Below are 23845 nucleotides of genomic sequence, written 5' to 3'. Positions count from 1 at the left end.
TTTCTTTCGTGATATCTTATTCGATGTCTATCGGGGCTAGACCGGGTTCTTCTTTGCAGTTATGACGACTGTAGATCGCCTGAGCGAATCCTATGCACGGTCGCATCCTGCCATCGGCCATGATTAAGTACTAATATGTAATCCTAATCTATTTTGCTAGGTAGCGAAGGTACCAATCCTAAAAATTAACATATTAAATGTGCCATCTATCACTTTAAAAAGGGTTATGTCTAATTAACCATAAATAATCTATTTCTGACTTGTCTCTGATATTGTGGACCAGATTGTTCCACGGCTCGTGTGTGGGGGTTCAATTTTTCTCGACGCTTCTGCGGCGTTTCGACTCGCGCCAATTTTCGCGCTGCTACAACTTGTTACGGAGAGCTCTCCACTTCTATCCTGCACCTCGGAGGTAGAGCAAATCCAGCAAAGATCCTTCGGACCCTCTTATATCTGTAGACAAACGGGAAATAGGGGGGGGGGAATTCCACGGAGTCCGTAACAATACTCTCGTGCAAGCCCGTACATACTGTACAGTCACCACATACATATGCAAGTCAATCATCCCCAAAAAATAGGTACTTTGTTCCAAACCCCAGGATCGTAAGCCGGCTTGGCTGACGTGTATGTTCCCTTAACAGCACCAAAAAAAGGGGGAGGGGGAAAACAAAAGGCCAAAATAATAATAATACATAATAATGTAACGGGCGAGAATCCCCCGGAATTAATCGCAACTCAATTGGCAAGGAAATTAGGAGATCCTTGGATCAGTAGCTTGGTTTGTTCTCGCACGGGTCTGCTGGAGGACGAAGCGCTAAGTCGCGTCGTGTCGGGAACGTCCCGCCTCAATGCTGCTTTGGAATTGGCCCACGCATGTCGCCCGACTTTTGTTCCCCACAGTAAATGGCCGGGAAGTTTGCGTGAAGTGGTCGCATTCGGGTTCCCGAAGTGGTTTGGCCCCAAGGATTTGGCTGGGCTCATCTCATTGTTCTTCCTAAGATGCCAGTGCTCTGCTGGATTCGAGTTGTAAAGGGTCACTGGTGATTCAGGTGATTCAGGTGGGGTCTAAGGATGAACTAACCTTACTGCTTCCTGGAGGAAGTTTACTTGGATGCCAGTTGATGATCATCGTCAGCATTGAAAGTTGAAGATTCAATGTAGTGCATACAGTAATTCCAGTTTGCGATCGGGGTTTTGGCCCCCTCGTTTTCTATCCATCTTACTCAGTCCTGTTATTCCCGTAGGAGTGGTCGTCTACATTGGCTCCTCGTCCGATCTGACTTCATGGGGTTATCTACCGCGGAAAGCGCCCAAGCACGAACTTGAAGGGAATAGCCATCTTGTGTAGTCCGAGATATACGTACTGCTAATGAGGTACTTCGTGCCAGCCCATCGCTACTAGTTACGCGAGGTATATATGTACTTACTGTACGAATGAAGAATTTAACATCATAAACCTGAATATATAAAGCACTACTATCCATGAATCAAGAAACAATACCCATTAATCTATATACATAACCAGCTATTGACCAATAACCATCCCAGTAATACAAAAGTTGAACATGAGCAAAGAAATTCGCCTCAGGTTAATCAAGTACATATGTACGGAGTCATCTGGGGTCCCGACCAGATCAACCCGGGGTACATCCTCCAGGATCGAGTTCAGTCATCAAGCCAGCCAGCCATGCTACCCAATGAACATACCTCAAAATAATCCAGCGATCGATCACTAGGCAAGATCAAGCCTCTGACGAGTATCCGCGCTCCCCGGAAGCTTGCATCGACTCAAAAACAAGGATGATTCCCTGTTGGCTGGCTCCCGGAAAGAAAAGAAGGCTGGGCTGGAGGTCACGGACATCAGAGGATCTACAAGGAGCGTTGAGCTACTTTACATGTACTATGAACAAGCTACATAGTAGCGAGATTATCATCTGCGATGACTAGTGTTCCTGCTAATCACAAATTCCAGCTGTTTGACGTATTTTGACGTGTTGGCGTCTCGGACTAGTCGAACGTAAATCAGAAATCAGAAATCAGAGATAAGACGGGCGCGTCAGTGGATGATTCGGGAGGATGAGGCCCCCAAACTTGAAAACGTGTATCACATCTAGCGCGTGAAGGATCATGATGAATGTTGCAGTTGAGGTGATGCCGCCCTAGCTAAGCTCCTCCATACTGTATGCCGCAATTAATGATTAATGTAGTTTAGCGAGGTTAAGCCGAGGTTGACGACGGAGGGCATCCGGTGTACATAGATTAAAGCTACCTACTACGAGAAGGAGAATCAAGTAGATATGATAATAAATAATTATTATGATCAGAATCTAGTATGTATTTACCTATTGTCTCTGTCTCCGTACGGTGTGTAGCTGATCCAGAGCGCAATACACGGACAACCCGAGAAACAGCGCGGGAAATTCAGTGCCCCAAGCACTGAATCGCCGACTCCGCCGATCAGCCAAAAGCGCCAAATCAGCACGACCCGATGAGGTCATAGCTACTGATTCTTCACGTTCTGATTTGCCCAGTGCTAGTCTTGGTGGTGCACTAGGCCGTTCAGTGAGTGGAGACCCTGACGGATGAATTGGCCAGTAGAGAGCGCCGAATTAAATGGCGCTTCTGGGGACTGATATCTCCACGAGGACCAGGGGGCCCCAGCCAGAAGGAAAGATCGACCATGGTTGGTGAGATACCAGTCGGGCAGCTTGAGCGAGAGTGGGTGTCTGTGGTGGCGGTAAGAGATTGAGGGACGTGTCGATAATGTGCCCGGACACTGGACAGGGTTAAACGGCAACGGCAGATAATACTGAGAATAAACGGAGACAGAGACAGAGACAGTCATGGCTATGACATAATTATTTTGGTTAAGGATTCGCCCATCGATCTAATTCCCTATTTAGCCGATTTTTACATAGATTACAACTGCGATACCTTTTATTTCCAATGGTATGCTGGGCCCTTTCTTTTCCATAGTGTAGAAGTATTGGCATACATATCTGGATGGTCTTGGCTGCTTGCGGTGCCCCTTGCTACCATTATCTTGGGGTCCGGATAAGGGCGGATTATTTCTTGTCGTCATAATTGATGATTTTCTATGCTACGTGAAGAGATTTTATTGTTTTTCTGTGCGATTCTTTGAACTCATTCTGACCCGCAAGTGGGAATTGAATTTTTGTCCCAGATCCGGACGATGTACGGGAAGTATAGTGTATGGTACCAGGTACCCAGTGGTATATCTCCTCGGGGGATCTCTCTAAATGAAGGAATATGTTCCTGCAAGGGAGGATGGGGTTTGACTACTATGTGTGTAATATGTGTACTGGAGGTAGAGTATGTATGTGCACCCAGTACAATGGGTACTTCGGTACTCCGCACCTCACCAGCATACCTAATCTCAAATTTTATTTCCGGCTGTCGCTGAATGTGACCATTTGATCTATTCTCCGCGGTGTTGAAAATTCGCGATGCATTAGCCGTGCCAATGGCCTTGGGGCTAATATTTTCGTTATTTTTGTTGTGTGTGAATCGATTGTGTTCGACGGGGGTCAAGGAAATTACTTGCTTAAACAAAAATCGCGCATAGTGAAGCTGGTCGCAGCAACACTCCAACCGCTCTCGGCAAGGCTAGGAACGAGGATTGTAATGGCGTACCGATTTATACCGAGTGTGGTGTGGAGGCCAGCTCGGCACTGGGCTGCCGGTCGCAATTGTTAGAGCTGTGTTCGTGTGGTATTGTGCGGTGACAATACGATACAGTTGAAAATTTCATGATGTTGCGTTTTGGGTTTAGACTGAGTGCACTAGTTGAAGAGAGCTCTCCACCTTTGGAGATGCAGTCCATGCAGTGATGCTCACGATCAGTACAGATATCTTGGGGGCTGTTTTCTTATTTTTCGGGTTTTCTTTCGCGTCTGGGCATTGCATGTAGGATCTACTCACCTACATGAAGATGTAGAATTATGAGGTTCAGGGCAAGGGGGGGCGAAAAAGATAGAGGAAGGGAAATAATCCGCATAATCTGAATTGGGAATGACCAGAACCAAGGAATAAATCAATGTTGTAAAAAAATAATGTAAAATAATCGAAAGAAAAAATAAAAATAATAAAATTCAAATTAAAAAGAAATAAAATTTCAAAATCAAAAACATCCATTAAAAGTGGGTCTGGTTAGTACTGTACATGCTACTTCCCCCAGCAACCAGGTACCCTACCTACGACCCAGTATCAACACGGGATTTTCTCTCTGCTGCTTGCTGCTTTCTGTCTTTTTTCTTCTTTTTCTTTTTTTCTGGATTTTAATTTTGAAATTTTCGATTTCTTTTTTCTATTTTCCCTTTTTTCCCTTCCAATTTTTATTTCCCTCAACACGGGCTCTATCCACACAACCCACTCCGGTTCTCTCTTTCGTGCTCCTCCACTCATTGCCTTTCCCCCCCGTATTATAAAGTAGTCCCTCCCTCTCACCCACACTCTTTCTTTTTTTTTTCTTCCTCCCCATAGGAACATTCCGTCTCGCGTCATACTTTGTGGTGTGTTTTTGTTTCTGCTCATATTGTGGGTTCGAAAGGCTTTGTGAGCCGAAGTAGCAGCAACAATGGCGTCCACTACTCAACAGACGTCCGAGCGGAGGATCTCCTATGCTGTCGACGTGGAGAACGGTGAACACCGCGAACGCCAACCTACCGAAGCCAACGAGGGAGGAATGGACGAATACTCCGCTTTGAACCGTTACATCTCGACTGCCCGTGACGGTCGTCGTGGTTCGACCTCCAGCGCTGGTGCGCTGTCCACCAAGCCCGCCAAGAAGCCCTTCTGGAAGTTCTGGGCTAAGGGTGGTGACAGTGTTGAGGAGGGCTGGCAGGCCCCCGATGAGTGGCTCGACACCGACCTGAGCTCTGGTTTGAGCTCTTCTGATATCGATGTCCGCCGCAAGAAGGGTGGCTGGAACGAGCTGGTTACTGAGAAGACCAACATCTTCGTCCAGTTCATTGGTTATTTCCGTGGTCCTATTCTCTATGGTGAGTGATTCTTCTACATTCTGGTTGCCGTTTCAATGGTATTCGTGAAGTTTTCACGCGATTGGAACGCGTCAAACAGAAAAGAAGACCTGAATTCTAACGCGTTTCTTCTCCTATAGTTATGGAACTTGCTGTCCTTCTCGCCGCTGGTCTGCGTGACTGGATCGATTTGGGTGTTATCTGTGGTATTCTCTTGCTTAACGCTCTCGTTGGTTGGTACCAGGAGAAGCAGGCTGCCGATGTCGTCGCCTCCCTTAAGGGTGACATCGCTATGCGTGCTATTGTTGTTCGTAACGGTCAAGAGGAGGAGATCCTCGCCCGTGAGCTCGTCTCTGGTGACATTGTCATCGTTGAGGAGGGCCAAGTTATCCCCGCCGATGTTCGCCTGATCTGTGACTACTCCAAGCCCGAGATGTACGAGAACTACAAGGAGTACCTCGCCAACTACAACGACGACACCCTCAAGGAGAAGAACGAGGATGATGATGATGAGGATGCTCGTGAGGCCCACGCTGGTGTCTCCCTGATTGCTTGCGATCAGTCTGCCATCACTGGTGAATCTCTCGCTGTCGATAAGTACATGACTGATGTCTGTTACTACACCACTGGTTGCAAGCGTGGCAAGGCCTACGGTATTGTCACTGCTACCGCCCGCCAGTCTTTCGTCGGTAAGACCGCTGCTCTCGTCCAGGGTGCTAAGGACCAAGGTCACTTCAAGGCTGTCATGGACAACATTGGTACCTCCCTGCTCGTTCTCGTCATGTTCTGGATTCTCGCTGCTTGGATTGGTGGTTTCTTCCGTCACCTCAAGATCGCTACCCCTGAGAACTCTGACAACAACTTGCTCCACTACACCCTGATTCTTCTCATCATTGGTGTCCCCGTCGGTCTACCCGTTGTTACCACCACCACCCTCGCTGTCGGTGCCGCCTACCTTGCTGAGCAGAAGGCTATTGTCCAGAAGCTCACTGCCATTGAGTCCCTCGCTGGTGTCGACATTCTGTGCTCTGACAAGACCGGTACTCTCACTGCCAACCAGCTCTCCATCCGTGAGCCCTACGTCGCTGAGGGTGTTGATGTTAACTGGATGATGGCCGTCGCCGCTATTGCCTCTTCCCACAACGTCAAGAACCTGGACCCCATTGACAAGGTTACTGTCCTTACTCTCCGCCGCTACCCCAAGGCCCGTGAAATTCTCTCTCGTAACTGGGTTACCGAGAAGTACACTCCTTTCGACCCCGTCTCCAAGCGTATTACTACCATCTGTACTTGTGACGGTGTCCGCTACGTCTGCGCCAAGGGTGCCCCCAAGGCTATCCTCAACATGTCCGAGTGCTCCGAGGAGGAGGCTCAGCTCTACCGTAACAAGGCTACTGAGTTCGCTCGCCGTGGTTTCCGTTCTCTCGGTGTCGCCGTCCAGAAGGAGGGTGAGCCATGGCAGCTTCTGGGCATGTACCCCATGTTCGACCCCCCTCGTGAGGATACCGCACACACCATCGCTGAGGCCCAGGTCCTCGGTCTGTCCGTTAAGATGTTGACTGGTGATGCCATTGCTATCGCTAAGGAGACTTGCAAGATGCTTGCCCTCGGTACCAAGGTTTACGACTCTGAGCGTCTCATTCACGGTGGTCTCGCCGGTTCCGCCCAGCACGATCTCGTTGAGAAGGCTGATGGTTTCGCTGAGGTCTTCCCCGAGCACAAGTACCAGGTCGTCGAGATGCTCCAGCAGCGTGGTCACTTGACTGCCATGACTGGTGACGGTGTTAACGATGCTCCTTCCCTGAAGAAGGCTGACTGTGGTATTGCCGTCGAGGGTTCCACTGAGGCTGCCCAGGCTGCCGCCGATATTGTCTTCCTTGCCCCCGGTCTGTCCACCATCGTCGATGCTATCAAGCTCGCCCGTCAGATCTTCCAGCGTATGAAGGCCTACATCCAGTACCGTATTGCCCTGTGTCTCCACTTGGAGATTTACCTCGTTACCTCCATGATCATCATTGAGGAGACCGTCCGCTCTGAGCTCATTGTCTTCATCGCCCTGTTCGCTGATCTTGCCACCATTGCCGTCGCTTACGATAACGCTCACTTCGAGGCCCGCCCCGTCCAGTGGCAGCTTCCTAAGATCTGGGTCATCTCCGTCATTCTTGGAATCTTGCTCGCTGCCGCCACCTGGATCATCCGTGCTTCCCTCTTCCTCGAGAACGGTGGTATCATCCAGAACTGGGGTTCTCCTCAGGAGATTCTCTTCCTCGAGATTGCTCTTACTGAGAACTGGCTCATCTTCGTTACCCGTGGTGGAAAGACCTGGCCCTCTTGGCAGCTGGTTATTGCCATCTTCATCGTCGATGTTCTGGCTACCCTCTTCGCTGTCTTCGGCTGGTTGGGTGAGTGGGACCAGACCCACCCCCACGACCCTGCTGCCTACGGTTTCTCCCACAACAACAACGTCGACATTGTCACCGTCGTTGTCATCTGGGGTTACTCCATTGGTGTCACTGTCATCATTGCCGTTGTCTACTACCTCCTCACCATCATCCCCTGGTTGGACAACCTCGGTCGTGAGACCCGCTCCAAGGCCGACAAGGCCATGGAGGACTGGATCACCAACCTCTCCAAGCTCGCCATCGAGCACGAGGTCGACGCCGAGGGCAAGTCTCGCTACACCCTCGCTGCTCGCACCGACGACGTCGAGGAGGACGAATAGATCATTCGCCCCTAGGCATCTTTCCTTTTTTCTGAACTCGATACTGGTCCGAGATTCAAATTAATTTCCTTATTTCATTTTATTATCCCCCTTGGTACACAACTTGAAGCAAATATTTTGTTGCTGCCATCAATCTGGACATGCATACCGTGGAAAAAAAAGATGGAAGGTGCAGGTTTCTGTGTCTTGTTTTTCTTTCTTTTCCCTTTTTCCCCGTACAATAGACTTTTGTGTGTTCCAATTACCCCTTGATATCTCGTCGTCTTTGTTTGTGACTTCATAGAGGATCGAGTTTTTTGCTTTCTCTACGTGTATGTATGTCATTAATAGTGGTACTTAGTTAAGTCATCAAGGGTTCTAATAACTTTCTTCCTTCTGTAAATCTTTCCAACTTAAAACCCGTAGAACAGTTGGCATTCCTTTGTACTCTAATTCTCCTCGCTTTTGCTTAGCACTTGTATTTGAACTTTCTAAATGTCTGCTTCTCTTCTGGTCTGTGTCCATGCATGTACCCCACTTCATACCATCCACCTCCGCATATTCTTACAGGTGGAAGACTATTTGTCCGTCCCCAACTACAATGGCCAAATTTCTCCGTTACAATTCATCTGCAGCACTAGACCAAGCTTTTTCAAACCCCAGCTTCGTGGGGTATGCGGAGATTAAGATTACCATCTCCTCACTCTTCGCAATCTATGCGCGGACATAGCTCCCATCTAGGCCATAGTCGTGATTAACACGACAAGAGCTCAGAAATTTTCCGTCTAATGGGTTAAAATCAAAGTATTGTGTGCTCTTGGCTTAAACCTGTAAACGTAGTATAAAACGCTCCAACTTTCTTTGATCCTTTTCATCTTGATGTCAATGTCAATGTCAAGTGCCAAGACTTGGTCCAAGTCTTGAGACATCGACTACCATATCTACAGCCTACACCAAAAACAATCAATCAAAATGCACTTCAAATACCTCTCTCTCCTAGCCCTAGCCCTCCTCCAACCAGTCCACTCCTTCGCAATCCAGTCCCGCTCAACCTCAACACAAACCCGTACCCAATGCCAAAAACACCTCAACTGTCCCAAAGACACCCTCTTCGTCTCCCCCACAGACCCCCGCGCAAGCCATAAAACAATCCAAAGCGCAATCTCCTCCCTACCAAACGATAAATCCTCACAGACAATCCTCGTTTTCGAAGGATCCTACAACGAACAATTAAACGTCACCAGACCAGGTCCCATAACCATCCTCGGCCAAAGCGATTCACCATCCGACCCGTTAAAGAACAAAGTAACTGTTTCTTTTGCCGCGGCGAATCAGGATAGTACCGGGACCATTGATAATGTCTGGTTTAGCGTTTTGGTTGTTGCGCCTACGCTGGATGCAAGTCTGATTGGGAGTGGGACGACGGGATTTGCGGTGCCGGATGATACGCCGTTTGGGAATACGGATTTCAGGGTGTATAATGTTGATTTTGTGAATGATTTTGCGCCTTATACTGATGGTCCTGCTGCGGCGATGATGATTAGTCGGGCGAATGGGGGGTTCTATTATTGTGGATTTTACTCTTATCAGGATACGGTATGTGTGATCCATCCACCTACATTCTATACTACTTTCTCACCATCATGGCTGGACTTGATTCTATTCATTCAATTGAATAGAATAGTGTTTGATTTGTGTACTTGAACTAACATCTACACAGATCTATGTTGGAAAACTTGGAAACGCCTACTTCTACAAAAGCATCATTGCCGGCGAAACGGACTTCCTCTATGGTTTCGGCACAGCCTGGATCCAATCATCCGATATTCAACTCCGAGGCTGCGGAGGCGGCATAACAGCCTGGAAAGGGACGAATACAACATTCGAAAACAAATACGGCGTCTACATCGTCGATAGTAACGTTGCTGCTGCAAATTCGTCAGTTGCACCCAGTATCAAGGGGAAATGTGCTCTTGGACGGCCGTGGAATGCACTACACAGATCTATTTTTGCAAATACCTATGAAGATGGAAGTATTCTTCCTGCGGGGTATATTCAGTGGGATGATCGGTATGAGGACGGATCTACGCTTATGGCTGAGTATGAGGCTTTTGGGCCCGGTTTTAACAAGACGGCGAGAGTTGATGGGGGATATGATACTTTGCTTAGCAAGAAGGGGTATCAGACTTACTCCACGCCTGAGGTCGTGTTTCAGGATCAGGAGGGGAAGCTTGGGTATGTGGATTGGATTGATTGGGAGACTGTCGGTGGGAAATAGGTGGATGCTTACCAAGAGATGTATGGGGTGTTTGATGCGGACTTTCAAGGACCGAGACTTGGATTGGAAATCATGATGAACATAGTAGTTTAGCTCGTTGGACTTTAGTGTGTGGAAAATTCTTGATTTGATACGCCCAAGTCCATGAATGACTATGTCTAGAGTACAAGAACAGACCAAGAAGTAGATAGCCGGTGTCAATTGGAAAGCACATTACCCACAACTCCCATAAACATTCAAGCCACCCCCAAGCAAGCTTAATCTTCCACTATTCCCATCATCGCCCAAACGCCCAATCCTAGCAAGATACGCAGCTCCCGTATCCGCCCAAACCTTATACTCAGAAACCAACAACTGACCCTTCTTCGCCCCACTATCTTCCTTCGCAAGCTTAATACGATAAACAAACGTCTCATCCCAGGAATTATTGTTTTCCTTCCATATAAACGTTGCTGCACCCCGTAGACAAACGCACATGGTACTCTCGTCGACTATCCATTCGGAATCAGGTTCGAAGTCCATAGAGTTGATTTCTAGGAATTGGGATAGGATGTCGAAGTATTGAGATATGCCGTCTGCTCCTGTGAATGTGCGGCCGAGGAAAGGGGCTAGTTGTTGTAGTCCGTGTTCGTGAATTAGAGGTTCGGGGGAGCTGGTGAAGGTTGAGGTTATGGTTGTGATGGGGGAGTTGGTTGTTATGGCGTTGAGGAGGGAGTGGGTTGAGTCTATTAGAGATGCTCGAGAGGTCATGATGAGCAATAGGTTTTTGATTTTGATTTTGATATGGGTATTGATGGGGATGGGGATGAGGAGTGAGGTTGGGTTTGAGTTTCTGGGTCCAAGGTTCTTATACTGGAGTTGAATGGATCTGGGGATTTGGGATTGTATGCGTTTGACATAACAATGACGTGGATAACATTCTTTTCGTTGTTTTGGGCTTTCTTGTTTCCCTCTGTGTCTACTAATCAAGTCGTTTCCCAAGAGAATCTTGGTGGTTTCGTGCTGTAGAAGATTCTCCTCCAACTAGAAGGAGCCTCGTTGATTTCCTCAGATCGAGAACTGAAATACTAGGCTTTCTATCTACTGTGGAGAGGCCATAACCCACCAAGAGAGGAATAATACCAGTTGACTAGAATGGTCATATCTGGATGAAAAAGAAAAAGGGAACACAGATCGTTCTAAGGAAAAAGAAAGGAAACGAGATAATGGGGGCACCACCAGAAATCAGTGAATCAAATAGAATAAAAACTCCGAGTCCCAGTAAAAAGTACACGTCTTCCCCAATCATCAACATCAACGCTGAAAAAGAAAATCATTGAAATCATCCCCCAAGATTATTGCCTCCAGGATTTACCACAGACCACACATGTACAGAACAATGTCATCGGTTCATCTGCACTGCGAGTCTGGGCTTCGGTGTATGTCACCTTACGCTGGCCACACTTACCGCACTGCAAGCTGGTACTGATACTCTTTTCACCCTGAGCAACCATGGCATCGTTCATATTCTTCTTCTTGATTGCCTCGTCTTCCGCTCGCCGTTGGTCAGATCGAAGTTCATCGCTCGTCATGCGCACAAATTGATCGGGACCAACTTCTCCACTCAGCACGCGTACGCGCAAAGTAGGGTTCGACTTGTTCTTCAAGTTTTGGAAAAGACTGCGCATCTTTTCTTTATATTGGGGCTTTGTCTCGGGTCCCAAAAGGCCATGTGCCGCTTTCTCCACAGCAGAAGCCTTCGCTAACACCACCTTGGGCTGCTCAGTCGATCCCAGACACAGGCCATCATAAATAAGACCAGTGCAGCTGTCTCGCACTTTGCTTGATGTGACAGCAATATCCACTCCATCCGCCTTCCAGGTTCGCTTGTCTGGCGGCACAGACAGCGTTGACGCCTTATCAGATGGAGTCACGCTGGCGGGTGTGGATGGCCCGGTACCATTTTGAGGTGGACGGGGTGAATTGGATCCTCGGCTCGCAACTGATGCAGCGCGTTGTTTCTGCTTGTTGACCTCTTGTCGCCATCTGGAAACAATCGCGCTCGCTAGCTGGGCCACTTCGGGAGCCGAATGTGTCTTGAATTTATTCACAACCACACCGATCTTGGTTCGTCGAAGTAAATCCTCCGTGGCTTGAATGCCTGTTTGCAGTTCCTTGAGAAGACCGACAATAACTGGCGCAGGCTCCTTTTGAGCGGAGGCCTTGCCCAGGGCCTTGGCCTTGGATTCGATTTCTTTGGCGTCCATGACGGGAAAGTGTGGGTGGAAAGAGGTTGAAGGAGATTCAAAATCGGAAGTTGAAAACAAAGGTGAAAAGTGATGGTGAGGTTCAGTGAGCTTATATCTGGGTCACTCTATAAAATGTCAGTCATCTGTGCTTGAACCGAAGGTGCAATGATTTGCGGAGATTCGGAACTCGGCGCAATTAGCCACAATGAATTGCGCGTGGTCAGGTAATGCCAAAAATAGAGTAATAAACTCAAAGACTATAGTTGAGCCATTTTTTCACTTGTTCCTGGCATTCCCCAAAAGCGTCGAGTATTGCGCAGATGAGTGCATGCTATGTCCCCAGTGCACGTGTCCCATAAACTTTTTTGAGGAAACCCTCTCCAGTCCCCGAGAACCTCTTGATGACATAGATATATCCACAAAGTTCAAATGAACAGAATGCGCCGATCGATCTCGAGTTTGGGAGGGCCGCGGTTTTTGTGTATAGGTATTGAGACAAGCAGGGAGCGAGGGGCGGGTTGGACAAGAACTTACTATAAGAGTGCGATAATGATCAAGTGAGCTATGCGACTGTGCGCGTCACCAGCAAAAGTATCGCAAATGGAGGGTGGCCTCGAGTAACAAACGATGCGACAGCTGGAAGGAGAAATGGAAAATGTTTGCAGTGAAAGAAGTCGAGGGAAGCTCCGAGGTCCAGTGCCAAGACATGGCTGCCCAATTCGGCAATTTCCCACTAGGAACTATAAAAACTACAAAAATATGAGTTGAGACCGACCAACTCGCTCGAGATGAAGAAGCTTGATTAAGTTTATTGAAATATAGCAATGTTAAGATATCGAAGATGATTATCGGGGATTGTATCCCCGGGTGTTTCCATTTCTATATGGTTTTTTCTTTCTGTATCCTTCGTAGACACCGATCTTATTGGTAGCTATGTATAGGGTATGGGGAAGAACTCGAAGGAAATTATGTGCAGTCATCATCGTCAACGGGGGGTATATGAAGCAAAGGGAAATTCGTTTTTTTTTGCAGGGGACTATGGCGTCAAGATCGTCAAATCAGGACCTCATGAGCCGGTGCAATGACCGCAAGTGCAGGTAACAGACAAGTGACACTGTCCAAAACACTCATAGCGGTGCAGGGCGGGGGTATTTGGCTCAAACAGAGATGGGAGTTGAGCTCAGGATCTATCAAATGATAGATATCTCAGCACTGACCGATCAGCCAATCTAGATGCCAGTCTTGCCCAGAGCATCAGCCAAGGCGTCGACATCCTTGTCGGACTTTTGAGCGACCTTCTCTTCCTCGGCACGATCGGCTTCCTTCAGATCCTTTTCGGCCTTGCGCTCGTCCTCGTCCTCCTCTTCCTCCTCTTCGTCCTCTTCCTCATCCTCATCCTCTGACTCAAGCTCGTCGAGCTCATCAACACCCCAGGTATCTTCGGGGTCATCGTCGGTGCCGTGCTCCTCCTGGCGAGCCTCAAGGAGCTCCTTCAGCGCAGTAATGTTCTCATCCTCATCAGAGAAGATGTTGCCGTTCAGCTCGACACGACGCAGACTGGGGAGAGCGGTCTTGGCAGCGTGGGCAAGCGCCTTGACACAGTCAGCCTTAACCTCGTTGTACTGAAAGCGCACGGTCTGCAGCTTCTGGTTCTTGTTGGCAGCAAGGGCCTCAGCAACCTTGACACCACCACGAGCGGAAAGAAGACAGTCGCCGACACCCAACTCAAGGAGAGATGGCCAGCCTTCCAGAACACTAGCCAGAGCAGTAGATCCAATGACGGTGAAAGTGTTGTCTTGTAGATCCAGAACCTCCAGGGAGTGGGCGTGACGGAGACCGTTCTTGAGCAGGTGCGAGATACCCTCTTGTCTAATACCGTTCTGGGTCATCTTGACTGACTTGAGGCCGGCAGAGTGCTTCTCGTAGGCACGGGCCCACGCCTCCATACTGCCATTCTCAAGACGGTTGCGACCGCAAACAATGCTCTCCAGAGCGGCAACCTCCTTGTCCTCCTTACGAGCTTCCTCCTTACGCTCAGCGAGCTTGCTCAGGGCATCGGCAATTAAAGTTCCAGCAGCGGGGCCGAGACCGTTGTTGTTCAGGATCAAATGACGGAGCGGGGTGTGCTTGGACAGGAAATCGACCAGGGGAGCCTGGGTGTTGAGACCGAAAGCGTTGTCGGAAAGGTTAATGGTATGAGCGGTAGGGATCTCGAGGATGGCATCGAGAAGGGCCTTCAGGGCGGGAGGGATTTCAGAAAGAAGACGGGAGGTAAAGATATCGGCCAAGTCAGCAACTTCGAGGCTCTTCTGGGTCGCGAGGACAGCAGCAAGACGCTCGGAGGCCCCAATGCCTAGGGTGTTACCGCCGAAGTGAACCTCGGTGTAGTCGGTGCTTTCGGTCAGAGGCTTGATGTGAGCCTCGATGTCCTCTGCGGTGTCGAGTTTGAGGCTTTTGCCGTCAAGGGAGAAGATCTTAGGAGGGGCCATGGTGGGGTAGTATAGTATGAAAAATGAAGAATTGGACGTAAGGAAAAGATGACGGAACAAAAGTAAGCGTAGAGCACCAAAGAGAAATCTAGCGGGAGCAAGGGAATCAGACTCTTGAGGATATCGAGGTGAGTCTATTGGAACAAAGGAGGAGGCGAAAAGATCCAGCATCGGCGTACGTTTGTTTTTACGATAACAAAAAAAATTGCTGCGGCGGGCCATAGCAACCAACCATGCAGTCATTAATAATTAGATCGATGGTGACATCGAATCCCTTTAGCTCCGACCCCTACTCTTTTAATCATACGTGACAATATCATACGCAACCTCCCTTACTCCAATTACCCACCAGAAACGGACTATCACTCGAAATGTGGTGGCCCTTTGGATCCTCTAGCGGTAAGATCAGTGATCCCAAAAGCTCAACCCGCGGATCATTCACGGACATGCATGATGCGCAAGGGCTCGTGAATAGGCAGGAATCATATTGGATAATTCACTAACATATATTCTATTTGCAGAGAAAGCCGCTCCTACCCCGACCGAGACACAAGCCCCAGCCCAGAAGCCTAAGGTACGCCGCATCATCCGATCAACAATCGAGAGCAGAGAAGAGAATCCCCAATACTGACTTCATATCGATACAGCCCTGCTGCGTCTGCACTACCGAGAAGGCCGCCCGGGACGACTGTATGCTTTTTTCGAAGTCCGATGACCCCGCAAAAGACTGCGTGTCCACAATCGAGAAATACAAGACTTGCATGGCTGGCTTCGGGTTCAAGGTCTAAGCTCAAGCCTTAGGCCCTAGGGGTTTTATGAATCACTATGATTTCCCCCGTGGCTTTGTACAACACTATTCTTGTATCATAGCATTTCGCTGGGTGGCGTTTTTGTTTTAGTTGGGCCCAATATACTGTATTTTACAACCCGGGCTTCCCACATCTGATATCCTGGGACATGCTTTAAGCAACCTTGTCTCTGTTAGTGAATACAACACAATCTCATCTCATCTTACATCAACGAGCTCGAACGGATATTTGGATAATTACACATTGAAATTGACTATTCTAGTAGCTTTTCTCCCAAAGGGAATTAAAATGGGGTATCAGGGTATCACTCAGTAGAAAATCTTAGCCACCTTAACATCGAATCACTGCTGCTTCTTTCGGCTCTCTTCCTCGTTCGCACGGCTGTTCATCTGCCGGCATTGTATAGCCAATTTCCACATACACCACAGGTAAGCAATGCCAAATCCAGCGGCTCCGATGAGGGCATTCAATACCACCCACAGATCTGGCTTGCCTGGGGGCGGTAGCACAAATGCTTCACCCACATGCCAGCCAATCATTACAACGTAAAAGAGAAGGTGTAAAAGCTTCGTAAAGATGTTAAGCTCAAATTGCGAGTTAGGATCCTCCGCAGATGAACGGCTGCGGTAAGTCTCGAACGAGAGTGGGGGGTAGACCAAGTAGATAAGCCCACAGGAGTGTCATGACAAAGTAGGGCACACCAAGCTCCTCGCGCTTCAGGAGGGGATACATAGTCCACGAGCCAAGAACATTAGCCCAGCCCACCCAAGCGCGGTTCTCCTTGTTCAACCCACCATCTCCGGCAAGGGAAAGTGTCATAGGGAGAAGAGGAAGAAGGACACTCTTTTCGTGAACTTGGAAAGAGAAGAGGAAGAATCCCCAAGAGACACACGACAAAGCCGGGAGCAGAAGTGAAGCCCGCGGGTGGCGGAAGATAATGCCACAAGGGATAATAATGGAAGCCAATGTAGCACCAAGAGATGCCCGCTGCAGCAACGACGTATCGAAGTGATGGAGCTTGTAGAAGGTGTGGATTGCACACCAAGCATTGGCAACCTTATCCTCAAAAAGACCACGAGCAAATGGGAAGATGCGGTGGACCGTCTGTGTCAGCTGGAAGAGGACTGCGTAAGCCAGGGAATTCTTGTCCAGGTTAATTGGAAGAGACTGCAGTAGAGGTGGTGGTGCTGCGCTTGCAAACTCCTTGCGGGCTTCTGGAGTTGTCGCACCATAGATTAGTGGAGCGAATAAAGTAGCAAACGAAGCAACTGTGATAAGTGAAATGTTGATCAGTCGGAAAATACGAATTCTTGGGAAGACGCAAACACCCAGCAAATAGGCGAATATGACAGGTGCATAGTAAAGAGCCATTTGCTTGAAGCCTAGGGCACCAACAAAGAAGATACAGGCCCAGAGCATACGTCCAGCCAATATAGCATCCAGACTGGCAACCATTAATCCCAGCATCACAGTATTGTATTGAAAGTGGCCATGGTCGACCAATATAGTTGCAGGCTGAAGGAGAATTGCGACGAGGGCGATGGAAGCAGACCACGCATGGACACCATGCATGCGAGTGTAGCGGCGAAGAAAGTTGACCACCGCTGGGACATAGATCAGGTATTCAGAAGCCACAACAGTTGCGCGCATGTAAACCTTCAGATCGGAGTGCTCAAAGCCGCGCGATTCATCGAGTGCGAACCATGCCGAATCAACAGCGGTGCCACTAAAACAACTCGGTTAGTAAATCCCATTTTGAAAACATATCAATGCGTTACATACATTTTACCAAGTAGCCAGCTATGATATGCGGTCAATGGAGGGTAATCGAGGCCCCAGTATTGTAGATCGTAAGTATACCACTTCGAGATTGGAAGATGGCTAGTAATCTCCATCCAATGGCGCTGCGCTTCGAAGTCACCGTGCATTGGGGGAACTTGGAAGCCTATGAGTTGTTAGTCCTGGCTCATATGGAAGGAATGCTTGGCATTGAATACCTGAGTACCCCCATAGACTAACAGCCCATCGGAAGAGACCAACGGCCATGAGAGTGAGTGGTAAAATTAGCCATTGGGAGACACCCGCACGTGCTGCCCATAGGAATGACACCAATGGAAATGCAGGTGACTGTTTTCCATTTCCTGTATCAAGTATGAGGTTGTTATTTGACCCAGGAGCCGTCGGGGTCTTTCTATTCTTGCGTGGGCGATGGGAGGAGGGAGTCGGAGGGGCCATTTTGAATCTGGCCAGATGAGAGAATTAAACGCGGCCCATATATGAAGCCGTGGAGGCTGAGATAGCAGGCGGGGGAAATTAATCCGCGGGCAATCGAGAATTGGCTAATTGAAGCAAAGATAAAAGATAACCCTCCTGGACAATGTTAGCTAGAACAGCTATCGGCCACCATTGACACTCCGGGGCAAGAGCGCAATAAAATGTTTATGTCAGCGAGCAGGTACAATGTACCACGTGACTTTTGGCTAGAAAAAGTCAAATCTCCACTTTATGGCGCGCGGTGGGTCACATGCGCCTTAATCAGCGACTGAATTTGCGGTAAGTGCCTGGGCCTAACTCTATCTGGAAGGCGGACGGGATTTCTGCCAGCCTCCGAATTTTTTTTTTCTGAAATTTTCTTTATCAGAGAGCTTTCCCAGCGTTGCTGCTCTTTTTTTTTCTTCTTCTTCATCCATCTCCTTCCTCTCCCATCAGCTATCACATCCTTTTTGTGTTAGCATCTCTCTTTTATCTTGAAGCTATCGTAGCAAAAGCTTCACTACGTACGTGTTTCCCTGTTTCCCCTTCCCCCCAAACTGATACAACTGCGTGGGTGGTACTTTCAAAAAAGTACTTCAACAGACATCTAAGTGGGCTTTTACACATTGTGGGCTGTGGGCTTGTTATACTGCATATCTATCTCGTGGGCTCTGTGGGACTTTCTATTCCTCGTGGGTTGCGATATCATAGTAGCACGTTGCTGGTCGGTTCCTGTGGGCTTGAATTATTGTCGGTTGTGGGTTACTTGAGGACATCTATCAGTTGTGATTAGTTCACTCCTGCATTTCCATTTTCCATTTCTCTGAGGGTTTTCACATTTGTTTTCACATCCAAAACACGGGTGCTTATTGAGGGATTAGTTGGCTTCGCCGCACAAACCAAAAAAGCATCTCGTCAGTTTTCTTGACCACTGTACGTGGGCGATGTGAAGAATCCTTGCCTCTGGCGACATATGCTAACTTTTTTTTGGCTTTCTAGTTTCAAAATGTCCAAGACCAAGGTTTCCTCCAAGGCTGAGAAGCCAAGCAAGACTTTGAGCAAGGTCAAGGACGCCGCCGTCTCCAAGGCCTCCAAGAAGGACGCCGCCAAGAAGGTCGTTGCCAAGGAGGAGAAGTCCTCCAAGAAAAACAAGAAGGAGCCTACCCCCAGCTCCTCCGAGTCCGAGTCCGAGTCCGAGTCCTCCAGCTCCAGTGAGAGTGAGGATGAGAAGCCTGCCCCCAAGAAGGATGCCAAGAAGGACAACAAGAAGGCTGCCAAGAAGGAGGAGTCTTCCTCCGAGTCTTCCTCTGAGTCCGATAAGGAGATGAAGGATGCTTCCTCCAGCAGCGAGAGCGAGAGTGAGGATGAGAAGCCTGCCCCCAAGAAGGCTGAGCCCAAGAAGGCCGCTAAGGCTGCCAAGAAGGAGGAGTCTTCCTCCGAGTCCGAGTCTTCTGAGTCCGAGTCTGAGGATGAGAAGCCCGCCAAGAAGGCCGCTAAGAAGGAGGAGTCTGACTCTTCTGACTCCAGCGAGTCTGAGTCCGAGTCCGATGAGGCCCCTGCCAAGGCCAAGGCCGAGAAGGTATGTGATGATCCCTTATTATCTTGCACTAGTTGGAAAAATAACTAACCTTTCCTGATTATAGGAGTCTTCTGACTCTGACAGCTCCGACAGCTCCGACTCTTCTGAGTCCGAGTCTGAGGAGAGCGAGGATACTGCTAAGGCTTCCAAGAAGCGCAAGGCTGATGATGAGCCCGAGACCTCTGCCAAGAAGACCAAGTCTGAGGACGCTCCCGAGGGTGCTTCTGCCAACCTGTTCGTTGGCAACCTGTCATGGAACGTTGATGAGGAGTGGCTCCAGCGCGAGTTCTCCGAGTTCGGCGAGTGCTCTTGCCGTATTGTGACCGACCGTGAGTCTGGTCGCTCCCGTGGTTTCGGTTACGTTGAGTTCACCAGCGCTGCCGATGCCGCCAAGGCCATGGCCGCCAAGAAGGATACTGATCTTGACAACCGTACCATCAACCTGGACTACTCTACTCCCCGCCAGAACAACGGTGACCGCAACGACCGCTCCCAGCAGCGCGCTCGCAGCTACGGTGACCAGACTAGCCCCGAGAGTGACACTCTGTTCGTCGGCAACCTGCCTTTCAGCGCCACTGAGGACGCTCTCCGTGATGTCTTCTCCGAGTCCGGCTCCATCCAGGGAATCCGTCTCCCCACTGACCCTGAGTCTGGCCGTCCTAAGGGTTTCGGTTACGTTCAGTACGCCTCCGTTGAGGAGGCCAAGGCTGCTCACCAGCAGCTCCAGGGTGCCGAGCTTGAGGGCCGCGCCATTCGCCTGGACTTCAGCACTCCTCGCCCCGCCAACGGTGGTGGTGGTGGCTTCGGTGGTGGCGGCTTCGGTGGTGGCCGTGGTGGTGGCCGCGGTGGTGGTTTCGGTGGCGGTCGTGGTCGTGGCGGACCTCGCGGCGGTGGTGGTGGCCGTGGCCGTGGTGGCTTCGGTGGCCGCGGTGGTGGTGACGGTGGCTTCAACAAGGGCCGTGGCAGCATCCCTGAATTCAAGGGCACCAAGGTTACCTTCTAAGCATGTTCCTGATTTGCGTTTTGTCATTTCTGGGTGTAATACGGCCTCTGGGAGGCCTTGGGTTTCAAAAAGTTCTTATGTATCTCTTAACTATTTCTTTTCGTAGCTTCGTGATCTGATGAATCCAATGTATAATTTTCTACGTCATCAACCTATATTTCTGTGCTCTCCACTCGTATGTTCTTTTTAATTAACTTCTTTCCATTCTTGTAGGGAGTACACTTGAGCATATTCGATGTCCTTCTAGCCTTGATCATGATGCCCGGATGGTGATGACGCCCTCTTTTGTCTGTTTCTAGTATGGGGCAGAACTGCCATGTGCGGTCACCGCTTCCCCGCATCTCTTTGTTTTGCTCTGCACCACTTGGTTCTTTTTGAAATGCGTCTTGACTGATTTATTCTTTGAATTAAGTGTGTTTAAATATCTGATGAAACTTTCTGAATTCTCATCTAGCTTATAAAAAGACTTAGATGTTGCCTGAAGTCAATCCAGAGTCCTGACATTCCTCATACTTCTCCCCCGCCTCCTCGCTCCTATATCGGTGACTTCCGTCACGGGTTGCAGATCACCTGTTCCGTCGGCTGATCACCTCATCATCTACTTTGGAGCCAAGGTTATCTGTCCCCCTTTCCCCTTTCCCCTATCTCTCGCTGGTCTATCTTCAGATCTGTGTTTGATGTGATTTGAGTTTTGTCTCCTGTTCCCTTATAGGGCTGCTTGAAAGTTGAAACGAGCAAAGAAAGAACAAACAATTTTTAAAAAAAAGAAGTTGGGCATCAGTGATGGGGCGGATCATCCATCTCCACACTGATAAGATCCTCATTGATTGTCTTCTCCCCCACGCTTGACCGCTCTTAGCTCCCAACACCGGGTGGCCTGATCACTCCTCCATCTCTTCCTCTCTTTCAATATCATCTTTCACTTTCTTTCACCTATATCATTTCCCTTTTGACACCTCTGTGGCCATGCAACCAAATCACTGCGACCTTTTAGGTCAGGTGCGAGAGCCCAGAGCCGCAAGTCAACTGATGCGCGATGGCCAGTCGCGAGAACATGGTCAGCCTCGACCGTCTGGTGCGGCACCCATGAGATCCGAAGGTAAGTGATGGATAGTTCCCCCTTATATACTGAGGGGCTGCCGTTCTTTGTTTTATTCTCCCCTGTCGATCTAGTTTAAACCATGTTTTTAAAATCCATATCCTATACTGTTCGTCAACCATGTACTCATTGCAGTATTACATAGATTCGTGGATCGAAGTATCATCCCAGCCATCGTCCTCATCTTTATCCTCAGCCGCTACAAGCGATGATATCATTACAACTGGCCTTAGAGTTGAGCATCGCCAGGTAGGCATGAATCCACGCCGTACCCGACGACAGCGCATGCAGCATTTGGCGGCTGTCACAACGGCCCAGGTGGACTACTCATCGCGAGATGCCAGTCTTGCGAGCAGTAGCCAAGAAGAATATGATGAGAGCGAGAGTGATCCTGATCCAAATATGTCAAGTTCAAATGAAGATATTCACCGACCAACCCTACCTATCCCACGGTCTGTACCATCAGCTCAGTCCGATGAAGCCTCCAGTGAAGATGAGGATGAGGATGACGCCTCCACTGCGTTGGGAATGGGAATTAGCCCATCTCCATTCATTCCACAACCAAACGTATTTACTCATCCACCACTTATCAACGATCCCTCCTGGACTCGCCCAAGTGAATCTCGTCGTTCACAACCGAGTGTCCTGTCCAACTCGAGTAGGCGTACTGCTATTCGACGAGACTCTTATAATAATAGCACCCGCAATCACCGCCGAACACAATCCCAACATAGTCCTTACAATATGATCTCGCCATCCCACCATGCAGATCACGATGCCGCTCTCCGAGCCAGCTTATCAACTCTCCTCTCATGTGCCGCTGCTGCTAGAGGACTACCCAAACCCGAGAACCAACAGAACTCATCTCCTGGTCCATCACGTCCTGCTCAACCTTCATCATTTCGACTGGTTGGTGAATCCGTCGCCATTGGAGGCGAAAGCGACGAAGAGAATGATTTGTCGCCCCGATATACAGAGACAAGTCCCCCATTGGGTCCTCGAATCCGTGGTCCTCCTCGCTCACCCTCCAGCCAAGTCAACAAAGCCAAGCGAAGGTCTGTATCCCCAAAGGATCGCAGTGCCTCATCTAAGAAGAGCCGCCGTGCAAGTCTTGCAGAACCTACTGCCCCGGCCAGCCCTACTATCATGACCTGGGTGATTAGTGCTGGAGTGGTAGTATTGTTCTCAGCAATCAGCTTTTCAGCTGGCTACATGATCGGACGTGAAGTCGGTCGAACGGAGATGGGTATTATGGACGGAGGTGTTCCAGCTGCCCGTTCCTCGGCAGGATGTGGCCATGAAGCGGTTCGAGGTGGCCTCAGGCGACTCCGCTGGGGTACAGCGGCAGCTGGATCGGCAAGCCTGGCCTAAATGTCTCAATAAGAACTCATGTCTAGTGACGATATGCAAAGTTTTGAAATGAATCTCTTTTTATGATTCCCATGGAACACGATGGCACACGATTTAATATGTCTTCCGCCCTAGTTTTCTCTTCCATGTTTTCAATGGGCTTCTGGCCCGATGTGTCCTTTCACGTTCCCTCTATTCCCCTTCACGTTTTGGTTTTATTAATGATGTATTTGCATTATTTCTGCACGCCTTTCTTTCTTTTCTTCTAGGGCCACGTGGAAGTGCGATGATGAGCTGCTGTTAGCAAAAATTGGTCGGATGTCTTTGAGTTGGGTGATCAAGCACCCTGGCGCGATGGAGTTTGGGAAAGCAATCGAGGAGAATTGGAAACCTTCGAATATCTGGGGACCGGGGACTGTCGAGAGTCTTTCAGTGGGGGTGGAAATGTCAATAGATGGCTTCCACCAGATTCTTGTCTAAAGCTCATCATGATTACTATGTTATAACGTCAGCCTCTCAAAACACCCTTTTTAAACAACCTCACCTATCATTCATACATGTGGAATTGTCACGTAGTCACAGCAGGCTCCTTTGCGCCATCGCCGTATGACAACATACATGCCTGCCTTTTCTCAAATGTCAAATGCCAATAACCAGGAACATCGAACATCAAACATAGACTCCAAGTAGAATCCACACTGTAACAAGGAAACCCTACTCCAAAAACGCCCCCATGTAGCATCATGATCCCATCTGGCCCGAATCTAGATCCGCGTGAAATATACAATCCGGACAATTTCAAATTAATCCATGTTCAATTAAGCTCCAGCCACCAATAAATTCAACTAATGGATCATCACAATCACCAAATGAACCGTGACATCCCCTTAGAGGGTAGAATATAATTCAAACCTATCGGATCAAGTTCCAGCCCCATTAATATCCCCAGGGCTACAACTCAAATCACAGAAATTAATTAATATCCCTCAATCAGTACATATATACGAAACAAAAGTAAAGATAAACTTGAATCACAATGATCTACCGTGAAAACCC

At 48.9% G+C, this 23845-nt stretch overlaps 9 protein-coding genes across 9 annotated transcripts; 5 read left to right on the top strand and 4 right to left on the bottom strand.

Annotated features, from left to right (window-relative positions):
• Positions 1 to 4597: 4597 nt before the first annotated feature.
• On the top strand, positions 4598 to 7722 carry N7478_001639 (uncharacterized protein; the record flags this gene model as incomplete). The annotated part of the gene is made up of 2 exons (XM_056917854.1): positions 4598 to 5021; positions 5141 to 7722. 2 exons carry the CDS (start codon positions 4598 to 4600, stop codon positions 7720 to 7722), a joined length of 3006 nt encoding a protein of 1001 aa, XP_056783465.1.
• Positions 7723 to 8673: 951 nt separating this feature from the next.
• N7478_001638 (putative pectin methylesterase) lies at positions 8674 to 9979 on the top strand (the record flags this gene model as incomplete). Its single annotated transcript, XM_056917853.1, has 2 exons — positions 8674 to 9297; positions 9422 to 9979. 2 exons carry the CDS (start codon positions 8674 to 8676, stop codon positions 9977 to 9979), a joined length of 1182 nt encoding a protein of 393 aa, XP_056783464.1.
• A 213-nt stretch (positions 9980 to 10192) lies between these two features.
• Positions 10193 to 10729, bottom strand: N7478_001637 (uncharacterized protein; the record flags this gene model as incomplete). The annotated part of the gene is made up of 1 exon (XM_056917852.1): positions 10193 to 10729. The coding sequence occupies one exon, from the start codon at positions 10727 to 10729 to the stop codon at positions 10193 to 10195; it is 537 nt and encodes a 178-aa protein (XP_056783463.1).
• A 584-nt stretch (positions 10730 to 11313) lies between these two features.
• On the bottom strand, positions 11314 to 12225 carry N7478_001636 (transcription elongation factor DST1; the record flags this gene model as incomplete). The annotated part of the gene is made up of 1 exon (XM_056917851.1): positions 11314 to 12225. The coding sequence occupies one exon, from the start codon at positions 12223 to 12225 to the stop codon at positions 11314 to 11316; it is 912 nt and encodes a 303-aa protein (XP_056783462.1).
• Positions 12226 to 13436: 1211 nt separating this feature from the next.
• N7478_001635 (GTPase-activating protein RNA1) lies at positions 13437 to 14696 on the bottom strand (the record flags this gene model as incomplete). Its single annotated transcript, XM_056917850.1, has 1 exon — positions 13437 to 14696. The coding sequence occupies one exon, from the start codon at positions 14694 to 14696 to the stop codon at positions 13437 to 13439; it is 1260 nt and encodes a 419-aa protein (XP_056783461.1).
• A 371-nt stretch (positions 14697 to 15067) lies between these two features.
• N7478_001634 (copper metallochaperone COX17) lies at positions 15068 to 15484 on the top strand (the record flags this gene model as incomplete). The annotated part of the gene is made up of 3 exons (XM_056917849.1): positions 15068 to 15095; positions 15218 to 15270; positions 15344 to 15484. The coding sequence occupies 3 exons, from the start codon at positions 15068 to 15070 to the stop codon at positions 15482 to 15484; spliced, it is 222 nt and encodes a 73-aa protein (XP_056783460.1).
• Positions 15485 to 15846: 362 nt separating this feature from the next.
• Positions 15847 to 17740, bottom strand: N7478_001633 (dolichyl-P-Glc:Man(9)GlcNAc(2)-PP-dolichol alpha-1,3-glucosyltransferase ALG6; the record flags this gene model as incomplete). Its single annotated transcript, XM_056917848.1, has 4 exons — positions 15847 to 16126; positions 16179 to 17231; positions 17288 to 17450; positions 17503 to 17740. The coding sequence occupies 4 exons, from the start codon at positions 17738 to 17740 to the stop codon at positions 15847 to 15849; spliced, it is 1734 nt and encodes a 577-aa protein (XP_056783459.1).
• A 1024-nt stretch (positions 17741 to 18764) lies between these two features.
• On the top strand, positions 18765 to 20340 carry N7478_001632 (putative nucleolin protein Nsr1; the record flags this gene model as incomplete). The annotated part of the gene is made up of 2 exons (XM_056917847.1): positions 18765 to 19337; positions 19402 to 20340. 2 exons carry the CDS (start codon positions 18765 to 18767, stop codon positions 20338 to 20340), a joined length of 1512 nt encoding a protein of 503 aa, XP_056783458.1.
• Positions 20341 to 21306: 966 nt separating this feature from the next.
• Positions 21307 to 22810, top strand: N7478_001631 (uncharacterized protein; the record flags this gene model as incomplete). The annotated part of the gene is made up of 2 exons (XM_056917846.1): positions 21307 to 21439; positions 21585 to 22810. The coding sequence occupies 2 exons, from the start codon at positions 21307 to 21309 to the stop codon at positions 22808 to 22810; spliced, it is 1359 nt and encodes a 452-aa protein (XP_056783457.1).
• Positions 22811 to 23845: the final 1035 nt, after the last annotated feature.

The sequence above is a fragment of the Penicillium angulare genome (assembly GCF_028827245.1).
Source record: "Penicillium angulare strain IBT 27051 chromosome Unknown utg000002l_segment0_segment0, whole genome shotgun sequence".
Classification (NCBI taxonomy): domain Eukaryota; kingdom Fungi; phylum Ascomycota; class Eurotiomycetes; order Eurotiales; family Aspergillaceae; genus Penicillium; species Penicillium angulare.
The sequence above is the reverse complement of the archived record's forward strand: the minus strand, read 5'-3'. Positions and strand labels throughout refer to the sequence as shown.